This window comes from Megalobrama amblycephala, linkage group LG5 (genome assembly GCF_018812025.1).
Source record: "Megalobrama amblycephala isolate DHTTF-2021 linkage group LG5, ASM1881202v1, whole genome shotgun sequence".
Classification (NCBI taxonomy): Eukaryota; Metazoa; Chordata; class Actinopteri; order Cypriniformes; family Xenocyprididae; genus Megalobrama; species Megalobrama amblycephala.
The window spans coordinates 4,103,717-4,115,104 of record NC_063048.1 but is presented as its reverse complement, the minus strand read 5'-3'; the positions used below and the strand labels follow the sequence as shown (position 1 = coordinate 4,115,104).

At 47.3% G+C, this 11,388-nt stretch overlaps 2 protein-coding genes across 2 annotated transcripts; one reads left to right on the top strand and one right to left on the bottom strand.

The window, feature by feature from the left end:
- Positions 1-824: 824 nt before the first annotated feature.
- Positions 825-2,463, bottom strand: LOC125268124 (zinc finger protein 431-like). Its single transcript, XM_048190233.1, has one exon. It carries the CDS (start codon positions 2,387-2,389, stop codon positions 1,493-1,495), a length of 897 nt encoding a protein of 298 aa, XP_048046190.1. The 5' UTR covers positions 2,390-2,463; the 3' UTR covers positions 825-1,492.
- Positions 2,464-7,524: 5,061 nt separating this feature from the next.
- On the top strand, positions 7,525-9,210 carry LOC125268125. Its single transcript, XM_048190234.1, has 4 exons — positions 7,525-8,116; positions 8,208-8,462; positions 8,555-8,873; positions 8,959-9,210. Exons 1-4 carry the CDS (start codon positions 8,054-8,056, stop codon positions 9,174-9,176), a joined length of 855 nt encoding a protein of 284 aa, XP_048046191.1. The 5' UTR covers positions 7,525-8,053; the 3' UTR covers positions 9,177-9,210.
- The last annotated feature ends 2,178 nt before the right edge of the window (positions 9,211-11,388 follow it).

The window sequence follows — 11,388 nt, the reverse complement described above, 5'->3', positions numbered from 1 at the left end:
ACGGACAGTGGGTAGACTTTACTTTCCGGGAACACGGCGTTGGGCAGTAACTCTATAGCACAGTCCCAAGGGTGATGAGGTGGTAATTGCATGGCTTTGGTTTTGCTAAAGACTTCTGCCAGATCGTTATAACAGTTGGGGATGTTAACAGTCTTGTTCGTTTCTGGGCTTTTAATACTCGTGGTTAAACATGGTTGGGGGGCTTGGGAAAAACAATGACTTCTGCAGAAGTTGGACCAATTAATCAACTCACACTGATGCCAGGAAATAATGGGGTCATGAATGTATAGCCATGGAAATTTGAGAATTACTTCATGCTTAGGTGAGTCAGTGACGTATAGGGAGATTAATTCTTGATGGAATAAACTGACTTGAAGAGTTAATGGCTTGGTCTGGTGGGTAATTCCTTCCCCAATGGTGTTATCATCTATGGCCTTGATTTTGATGGGAGGGTTGCATGGTTGGGTGGCAATGAACAAAACATCAGGGGAATCCAAAAGGCAGAGATGGGTAAACAGGCAAAAGGTCCAAACACAATAATCAGTCCAAATCAGGCTACCAAAGCAAGGGGAAAATCCAACAGACGTAATCAGGGTAAACAGGCAGAATCATACATTAAACAAACAGGCAGGAGTAGAGAAAAACACTCGGTAAGGCAGATAAACTGGCAATACTTCGCAAAGGGAAAGTGCACAGCCACACACTGAAATACTGAACAAACAGGAAGTAAGAGTAGAAGCAAAAGGAGTGAGACACAGTCAGTACTCAGGTGAGGGCTCCCTCTGCTGGCGTGGCGTTACACTAATTAACTAATAAAACACTGATTCAGACTCAATCCAGTTTTAATGTGAACAGGCTCTCAGGTCAAACATCAAAACATTTCATTCCGATATTGATTGATCATTGTTTAGATTAGCTGATCGGATTGATCACTTGTACCTTAATAGTTTTTTTATAATGATTGCAGTTGTTTGTTCTAGTGGATACAAGGTTCACATGCTTCTGCTTTAAGACTCATTTACACACTTAAAACAATATTTTATGTTTGTTTGTGAAACATTTTCTTTTCTTACTCTTGACCTCCAGTGAGAAGAATGACATTAACTTAAATCACATATTCCATGTTTTTATTTCAGACTTTTCAGATACCAACTCCTGTCCAGATAATCCTGTGATCTGTAATCTTCTAATGGACAGAAATGGTTCTGTGAAAAGCTTATCTGGAAACACTATACTGGGAGATACCAGGTTTAAAGAGCACGAGTCTGAAGTGTGTGATGGTAAAACACAGATGGGAGAAAAGCAGGTGCATGTGTTTATTTCTCCAGATCTACTGGATCCAGATCTGAATGAAAAAGCAGCTGGTCCTGAAGTTCAGAAGTTCAGGAGAAGATTCAGATTTTCCAAGCAGACACTAATCAACCACCAAACCGTCTTGCCGCTTATTGTGGCTTTAAGGAAACTACTTTGTTTCTCAGCACATAAAGATGAACTACTTATTGGATTTCAGACTGTGGTGATGTGGTTTCTCCACTGCATGGATCTTCATGTGTACCTTCAGGTTACTTTTAAAAGTGAAACTCTTTCCACACTGATCACACGTGTGCGGTTTCTCTCTGCTGTGGATCCTCTCATGTCTTTTCAGAGATGATGACTTATTGAATCTCTTGTCACACTGTGAACACTTGTAAGGTTTTTCTCCAGTGTGGATGATCTCGTGTGTTTTCAGAGATGATGACAGATTGAATCTCTTGTCACACTGTGAACACTTGAAAGGTTTTTCTCCAGTGTGGATGATCTCATGTGTTTTCAGTGTTCCTGACTGATTAAATCTCTTGTCACAGTGTGAACACTTGTAAGGTTTTTCTCCAGTGTGGATCTTCTCATGTGTTTTCAGAGATGATGACTGAATGAATCTCTTGTCACACTGTGAACACTTGAAAGGTTTTTCTCCATTGTGAATTCTCTGGTGATGTTTTAAACTGTTTGCTGCAGTAAACGTCTTCTCACACTCAAAGCACATGTACTCTCTCACACCAGTGTGTATTTTCTGATGTTCTTGTAAATAATACAGCCGTGAAAAACTCTTTCCACACACAGAACATGAATGTGGCTTCTCCTTTGTATGAACTGTCAGATGTTTCTTCAGATTTGATGCCCAGAGAAATGTTTTGCCGCATTCATTACATGCAAATTTCTTCTCTCCGGTATGAATTGCACTGTGAATCTCAAGACTTTGTTTTGTTGTGAAACTCTTCCCACACTGATCACATATGTGTGATTTCTCTCCAGTGTGAACTCTCATGTGTTCCTTAATTTGTCCTTTTTGTGTGAATCTCTTCCCACACTGATCACATGTGAACGGCTTTTCTCCTGTATGAACTCTCATGTGAACATCAAGATGTTGTTTGGTTGAGAAACTCTTTCCACACTGAGTGCAGATTGTAGATTTCTTGTCTCTTTTCTTTAAAAATGTCTTTTTAGTCTTTGAGTGACTCAAAGGTTTTTCTCCAGGTTTGTCATGATGTTTCTCCTCCACTTCACTCAGTTCTTCACTCTCCTCCTTCACTTCCATCAGCTCTGAAATTACAAAAATAGTTAATTTTCAGTATATAAAAGTAATTCAAAATGAGGATTATGAAGTGAAAGAACTTAAAAGTGAACCTTCATGTACTGAAGTAGACGACTGCTATACAATATTCTGATCACTTTGATGCCTTTTATATATTATGTCCCTGAAACAATTATTATATTTAAAACATTATAGACAAATCAAAAGTTTCTGTAGTGAGAATTATTAAATATGTTGATGAATCACAATTATTGACATATTTTGACACCAACTTTTATTTATGAATAACTTCTACATTTTATGAAAAATACAACTTTATCAATAACTATAAATCAGATTTTGCTTAAGTCAAGCTTAAAACCATGTCAGCCATTCTAGTGAATTTACTTGATACAGTTTGGTGTTTTCTGATATTACTGTTTTTTATTTTGAAACATGTCTAAAATTTTGGTTACGTTGTTGCAAATTTTGAACAAGATATAAAATAAATGTAAAATAATCTGTATTTTGACCTGATGTTGACAATCAATATGAACATTTTTCAAATCTCACTTTACTGGCCATTTGTTGAATATTAGATTAACTGCATATCTAGATATTGGTGTCACATTGTGAGAAATAACAGTATTGTCTTTAATTAAAGCTGTTTATAGGATTTTCTCATATATCCTGACTCCAATAATCAGTTTCTATCAGCAAACACTCAAAATAAAGTGAGATGATCTGAATGTCTTGTTGAATGAGTATTGATAGTCTGAGGATCATCAATATTAACAGAGAAACTGCTGAAAACACTCTTTATTTCATGTCAATAGTTCCTGTTTTCAACTCATTTATTATGCTGATGTCTTCAGATCTGCTGTAAATTGACACTTAAAGCTCATTTCATTGCTATCAACAGACTGAGGGGATTTGTGGACCTCAAATATGAACAATTATTTTTGTCTTTGTGCTTTTAACTGACTTTCTTACAGTTCTTTACTACTTTTCTAGATATCTGTCAATATTTTAATGGAGAAACAGAATGAAGTTCTGAATTAGCATAAGATGCTTTAAAATAGACAGGTATACATGCTTAATGCGTTTAGTTTATGGGTGAAATACAAAAAGGGTTAATATAGCACAAAAAATAATTAATTAAAAAAGAAAAGTAATTTGAAACATTAAAACAGACACATTTCTTTTAGTGGGTTTTCTATGTAAAATCACTATTGTACATTTCATTTGATGCAGACACTACAGTTTGATATCTGGACTTTAACCCTATAAAAACAAACACAGTAACCGATTTATTTATTTTTTGGGCAGATCAGGGGTGGTGTATTCCAGAAAGCAGGGTTAACTTACTGTCACATATACCCTGAACTCTCGGTTGATTAACCCAAACCTTGCTTACTCAAGGTATGCTGGTTCCAAAAATGCGTCCGGGAGTAAGTTCAGCCAACCCAGAGTATGTTCCCGGTTAACACACTAGACCAGGGCTATTCAATTGGCGGCCCGCGGGCCACATGCGGTCCTGAAGCAACCTCCGAGTGGACCAGCCTGTGGTCCCGCCCATAGACTTAATAAATAAATATATATATTATTTATAAATTAATATTTAATATAATTTAATTTTAATTATATATATATATATATATATATATATATATATTATTATTATATATATTATAAAGTAAATATTATGTATATGGTCCCGCCAAAAACGTGCGTTACAGCCGGGCGGGGTTACAGCCTCAGGGTTACAGCCGGGCGCTTTCTGTATGTCGGTCGGGGGGCCCCCAGGGGCCAACGTGCAAAATCTGGGGCCCGCGGGACCTTCGTAGCAAAAGTGGCATAGGTATAAAGCAGGACGTCTCCCGCGCGGAGACGGAAGGTCGCGGGGCCTCGAGATTTTAGATTCCGACTCTCCGGGGGCCCCCGACCGATGGCCCCGAAGCGCGAAGCTCTAGGACCTTCCCGTAAAATTGCCCCTCCCCCGCCACAAAATAATTTAAAGGCCTCTTTGAGTGTATAAGTGAAAGAGCCTCGAGAGAGAGATCTGCTTCAGAGGCTGAGGAGGTCTCGCCTCGGCGCTAGAGTGCGGCGGTTTTGGATGCACGGGGAAAAAAAGACTTCCAAAGGGCCGATCCGCTAGGGGGCGCCGTTTATCTTCTCGCCACGGTCCCCCGAGTCGGGCGGAAAAGTTTGGCGGCCCTAGGACCTATTTCAGGGGTCGAAAGGTCAAAAAAGACTTGAGCGTACGCCAATGCAGTATTTTATAAATATAGCTTGGGACGGCCCCCGTACGGAGACGAAAGGTCGTAACGTCTCGAGATTTGAGATTCGGACTCCCCGAAGCGCGAAACCCTAGGACCTTCTGGAAAAAAGTTGGTCTTTCGGAACCAAAAATCACTCAGAATCCTCTGACAACCCAAGAGTGACAGAGGATCTTGAGAGAAAATTGGGGTCAGAGGCTGGAATTTTGTTCCCTTGGCCCTAGAGCCAGGCTCTTTAAGTATGTCGCTCGGGGGGCCCCCAGGAGCCACCGTGCAAAATTTGGGGCCCCTGGGACCTTCGTAGCAACATCCAAGTCGCCCATTACTCGCATTGGTGCGCCGTAGTGGGTTCTCGTACGCCGATTCCGCAGACTTCGCGAGGGCCGATCCGCTAGGGGGCGCCGTTTTCCTTCTCGCCCCGACCCCACGAGTCAGGCGGAAAAGTTTGGCGGCCCTACGACCTCGTTCAGGGATCGAAAGGTCAAAAAAGGGAGCACGTGTATGGAAAGTCGGTACGCGCATAAGCGCGGAGCGGGACGTCTCCCGTACGGAGACGGAAGGTCTCAGGGCCCCGAAACTCGCCACGCACCGCCGCCACGGGCCCCCGAGTTTGAGGGCCCTAGCCGCTTTCCAAGCGTTTCGAGTCGGGCCGTACGTAGGGGCCTGTTTCTCCCATTGACTTGAATGGCAGACACAGAGAGAGGGTTCGCGTGCGCCGCTTAGAAAGGGCCGATCGGCCAGGGGGCACCATTTTTCTTCTCGCCACGAGCCCCCGAGTTGGACGGAAAAGTTTGGCGGCCCTACGACTTCGTCGGGGGTCGAAAGGCCGAGAAAAGTGACGAGCACATGTCTTTAATTTTCAGTGAAAATTTTTGCTGATTTTTTTTAAGGCGCTTCCCGAAATCCGAGGAATTCGGCCCTTTGACACGCGGATACAGAGGGCCCCACGTACTGGCGTTCGATGCCCCTAGGTCCTGATTCCGAATTTAAGTTTTTTATTGACCGAAACAAAAAAACATCCCACTCGCCCATTATTCGAATGAGTTTGCCATAGTGGGTTAGCGGGCGCCACTTAGAAAGGGCCAATCGGCCAGGGGGCGTCATTTTTCTTTTCGCCACGAGCCCCCGAGTCGGACGGAAAAGTTTGGCGGCCCTACGACCTCGCCGGGGATCGAAAGGCCGAGAAAAGTGACGAGCACATGTCTTTAGTTTTCAGTGAATATTTTTGCTGATTTTTTTTAAGACGCTTCCCGAAATCCGAGGAATTCGGCCCTTTGACACGCGGTTACAGAGGGCCCCACGTACTAGCATTCGACGCCCCTAGGTCCTGACCCCAAATTTAAGGCTTTTATTGACCGAAATGAAAAAACATCCCATTTGCCCATTACGTAATGGCCGCCAAATAATGGGTTTCTGTACGCTGCCCGTTCTGTGTAAATTAAGCACTCGGGGTGACTTGAAAATCGTTGGAACGTGTCCGGCTGAGTGCGGCGAGTACAGTGGAGGTGTTTTAATTCGTAAAAATTGACATCAAATCTTAAATTGCATCTAAAAACACTGTGTCTGGGGAAGTTGTTGTGTGGGGCCATTGAATACATGGGAACTGTGGTGCTTGGGTTTTCTGCTTATATCTCGGGAACGCTGTGGAGGAAAATTCTGAAAATAATGTCAAAGGAAGGTCTCGGGGGCCTCTATCGAACGCGCCCTCCCCCGAGGTCCTGGGCCCCAGGGTCCTAGAGTTACGGGCGGTCAAAGTCTGGGCATTTTTGCCTTATATCTTGGGAACGCAACGACCCCTTGGCTCGGGGAGGGTGTCGCTGGAAAGGGCTCGAGGAGCCCCGTCGAACGAGCCTTGCCTCGAGGTCGGGGGCCCCCGCGTTCGGGAGCTAGAGCCCGCGAAATTTAGGGAGCCCCGCGGATCCGCGATCCGCCAGGGGGCATCCCCGGGGCCCGCGACGGATGTGTTCAGGTCGTGGGGGAGAGGGGACTTTTTGACCAATCAGCTGCGGGCCAGCAACCCGGCCGTGGCCATGGTCTCCACCCTGGACGTACATGGCGCGGAGGAGCTCGAGGACCCTAGCGTTCCTATGGACGAGGAGGAGGCGGCAGGGCAGCAGAGCGCCTGCAACAACCCCAGCTGCCGGGAGGAAAAGGAGGACCTCCGGAAGCAGGTGGACGTTTTAAGCGAGTCACTCAGGAAGGTGACTCGCCGCTACCGCCTGCTGCAGAGGAGGTCGCGGGGTAAACCATCTAGCCAGCTCGCCCAAGTGACCGGCAGGCTGCTGTCTTCCTTTCGCCTCCCCGCGCCGGGAGAGGCCGAGGCCGAGGAAGAGGAGCCCTTGGCCCTCCCCTTGGAGGAGGAACCAGCCTCCAACCAGGCCCCCGCCCCCCAGCCGCCGACCAAGGCGTCGACCTCCTCCTCCTCCTCCTCTCCGGAGAAGCACCCCTTCCCGGACCACGTGGCGGCCCTGAGTGAGTACCGCGCTCTGTCGCTTCTCCCCGTCTCGCTCTGCGGCCAAAGTTTCTCTCTCTGTTCTGACCCCATTGTGTGTTTTCTTTTCGCAGACGTCCTCCTCGAGGAGTACCGGGGCCACCAGGAGGGGGCGGATCCTGTACGGAGGCTCGTAAACAACGTGGCCTCCAAAATATTCAGGATCCGCCACTTCATTGGTACATGGCGGCGTGGCAGACGGACCTGGCCAGCCTGGGCTTCCTCAACCACACGGCGAGGATGCGGTCTTGACACAACAGCCTGAACCAGGCCAAGATCGCGGAGCCGACTGTGCACCACTATCTCAAAAACGTGGCCCAGTTCCTGGCCTACGTGGCCGAGACCCCGCCGCCCACCTGCCGACTCTCCCGGACGGTCATGGTGGGGCTGAACCGGGAGATAAAGACGATGATCCGGTCAGTGCGGCGGAAAGTGGTCATGCACGAGGTGAGGGTTAAACAGGCCAAGGCGGGCCGCCTCATCACCAAGGCCACTCTCCGCCAGTGCGTCGCCTCCACCAAGGCCGCCATCCCTGACATCCTGGGTGAGTTTTTGCCTCCTCTCACACTCGTCTCTCCGACCTCGCACGCGCCTTGACACTTAACGCTTCTCTCTTTTCTCGCAGCCCGTCTCAGAGAGACGGCCGACAGGGCCCTGCAATGGTCCTTCTACGGGCACCTCACCGCCTACCTGGCCTGTATCTACGGCCATCGCGGTGGGGTGTTCCAAAACATGACCATTGCGGAGGTGGAGGCGGCCAAGACCGGATCGCAGGAGGGGTGCTTCATGATCAACGTGAGTGCTTTTGTTTTTCTCTGTCTCTCTCCTTCTCTCTCCCATTCACGGTTCTCCCTCTCACACCACACGCTTGTCTCTGTTTCCGCAGATCTCGACTCATAAGACCAACCAGGCCTTCGGGGCGGCACAGCTGGCCTTGAGTGGCGAGGAGTACGGGTGGCTGGCCGACTTCCTGGACATGAGGCCCTACTTGGTTGGAGGTGAACACGCGCACTACTTTTTCTTCACCTCCAAGCCCAGCTCGTGCAAGAACCTGAATCAATACTTTCAGGAGGCATGGGCTGGGATGGGCCTCCCGGGGAGTCCGACGTTTACGGACATCAGGACCTCCATCGCCAGTCACGTAAGCGTTCCCCCGCGGCTTTCCGCCAGTTTCTGAGTTTCTGACGTGCGTGCGTTTGTCGTTTCTAACCGTGCTTTCCTCTCTCCGCGCAGGCCAAGAACTTGCACACCTCCGGGGATCGGCAGAAGGTGGCGCAGTTCATGTGCCACGACACCTCCACGGCCGACCGGTTCTACGCCCTGAACCTGGATGCCAGGCAGGCGGCCGAACACTGCCGCCTGTTCGAGGTGGCCGTGGAGGGTGAGGACGCTGCCCCGGGGTCCCCGAAGGCAGAGAAAAGGCCGAAAGGGGAAAAGGCCGGCAAAGAGTTCGGGCAAGCGCCGGGCACCTACCACCAGCCCGCCCACCTCCTCCAGCCCGTCGCCCTCTGGCAGCCCGTCGGGGGAGCAACGCCCGGGGGAATCCGCTTCCGTAAGTCCTTCTCTCACTGGGTGGGGGCTCGTTTAACCGTTTGTGCGTTGTGTGTTTGCTGACTCTTTCTCGTTTTTCTTTTCAGGAGACGACTACGCCGTCCAAGCGGCGCAAACAGGGCATGCCAAAGAAGAAGGGATTCCCTCGGGCTCACCTATCACCCCTGAAGCGGATGATGCTGCTGAAGGTTGCCAAGAGGGCACGGAAACAAACAGTTTTCTTTTAAATTTTTATTTGCCTTTTTTTTATTGTTCTGTTTATTGTGTTCTCGTGTTCTTTTTGTGTTTTTTTATTGTTGAATAAATGTTCCAAACGTTCCTACTGTCATGTCTTTTTTTGATGCAACACATATTTTTTATACACGTTTAATTTAAAAACAATTGAGGGCAAAATAATACTGACCAAAAAAAAAAAAAAAAAAAAAAAAAAAAATCTAAAAAAAAAAAAAGAAAAGAAAAAAAATATTACTAAAAATATGCTAAAAAAAAAAAAAAATTTTAATTAAAAGTGGGCGGGGCATTTTTGATTAGTGGGCGTTCCCTGTTCGTGCACAGGGGCATGTCGGTAAGTCAGTCTTAAACTAAAACTTTTACATTAATGTATGAAATAGCTGTCTGTTTTAAAGAATACTGAAATGTTGTTTTTATAATGTTTAAGGAGTCATCGCGCTCAGAGACGGTGAGGTCGCTGGAGAGGTCGATGACCGCGGGGAAGCTCAGAGTCTTGAGGGATTCTGAGCCGGCGATCCCCCTGGTCCCCGACTTCTCCCAGCCCGAGGCCCCACCCGGCGTTCAACCGCCTCGGGTGACGGCCTCACCGCCTCGGGTGGCGGCCTCACCGGCCACGGCGGCGGAGGAACGGGCCATGATGCAGATATGGGGTAGGAATCCGTGGATCATCAGAATCCTAGTAGTGCTGAAGTTACTCAATAAGTGAACTTAAATTGATGGTTTGTGTTTCAGGTGAACTTATTCCACCGGTCCACCATGGGGAGTTGGCTTCCAAGAAAGTTTTATTTTACTTGGTAGTTGGTTGTTTTGTTTTTAATGCTGTGTTTTTTTATATGTTGTTCTTTTAAATAAAAAATAAAAAAAATTGTTCTTTCAGTTGTGTTCTTGTCTTTTTTGGTTGCAAAACAAACTTGAAACTTGAAAGTGGGATGTATCCGACAGAGTGTGCTTAGTACAGGGTTTTTAATCCATAAAACTTTATTCAAAATACATCATCTATAAACACTGTGTCTGGGGAAGTTGTTGTGTGGGGCCATTGAATACATGGGAACTGTGGTGCTTGGGTTTTCTGCTTATATCTCGGGAACGCTGTGGAGGAAAATTCTGAAATTCAGGTCAAAGGAAGGCCTCGGGGGCCTCTATCGAACGCGCCCTCTCCCGAGGTCCTGGGCCCCGGGGTCCTGGAGTTACGGGCGGTCAAAGTCTGGGCGTTTTTTGCCTTATATCTCGAGAACGCAGTGGCCCCGGACCTCGTGAAGGGTCTTGTTGGAAAGGCCCCGTCGAACAAGACCAACCCCAAGGTCGGGGGCCCCCGGGTTCGGGAGCAAGAGCCCGTGGAAGTTCGGGGGCGTCCCCGGGGCCCGCGACGGATGTGTTCAGGTCGTGGGGCAGAGAGGAGTTTTTGACCAAAGTTTGAGCGTTCTGGGGCTTTGTGTTCCCGAGTTATGAGCAAAAGTTGGCCGAGAATAGCGCTTTTCTATGGGGGCCGCCATTTTGAAAAGCGCCGGATCGTTTTGATCGAATACCTCCGCGGAGACGTGGCGGACCGTTCTGAAATTTGAACCGCGTGTAGAACTCGATTAGACGGTTCGAACGAGACCGGTGCTGCTAGGATAGCTTTATGGGTTCCAGAGTTATGGTCTTTTTTCCTGTTGAAACTTTAAAAATTCATATCTCGGGAACCGAGTGGCCCCGGAACTCGTGGAGGGTCTCTTTGGAAAGGTCTCGGGGTCCCCTTTTGAAAGAGTCCAACCTCGAGGTCATGGGCCTTCGGGTTTTCTAGCGGGTTTTCTAGGTTTTCTGGCGAAATAGAGCTGTTGTTTGATGTATAATAAATCTGATTCCTTCAAAGTAACGGCACTGTGCGAATAACTGTTATGAGTGCATGATACAATTGCGACCAAGCCATTTCCACTGTATTTTGCCTTATGACAGGCAGAGTTTTGAGGTAAATAACGTTTTCTTCTGCCATTCAATGTTAGTAGGACAGGCTGATCCATTTCATCGTACTCCATCTTTTATTTTAAAAATCTCAATCTGAATCTGAATCTAAAAAAATCTCCTCAGCGCGCCGCTATATTGAAACCGCTCAGAATCATATGATTCGATTTGCGCCTTCTGATTGGTTCTCGGAATATAGCGGCTTTTGCTGCCAAAGGGAAGTGGCGTTTAGAGGCTTTTGCAAACAAACCGATATTTCTGAATGGGCTGACGCTGCGATTTAGAGGATTTGAAGCACATGATTTGTTGAACGTGTACTACATGCCGTAAGCATTCGCTCAATG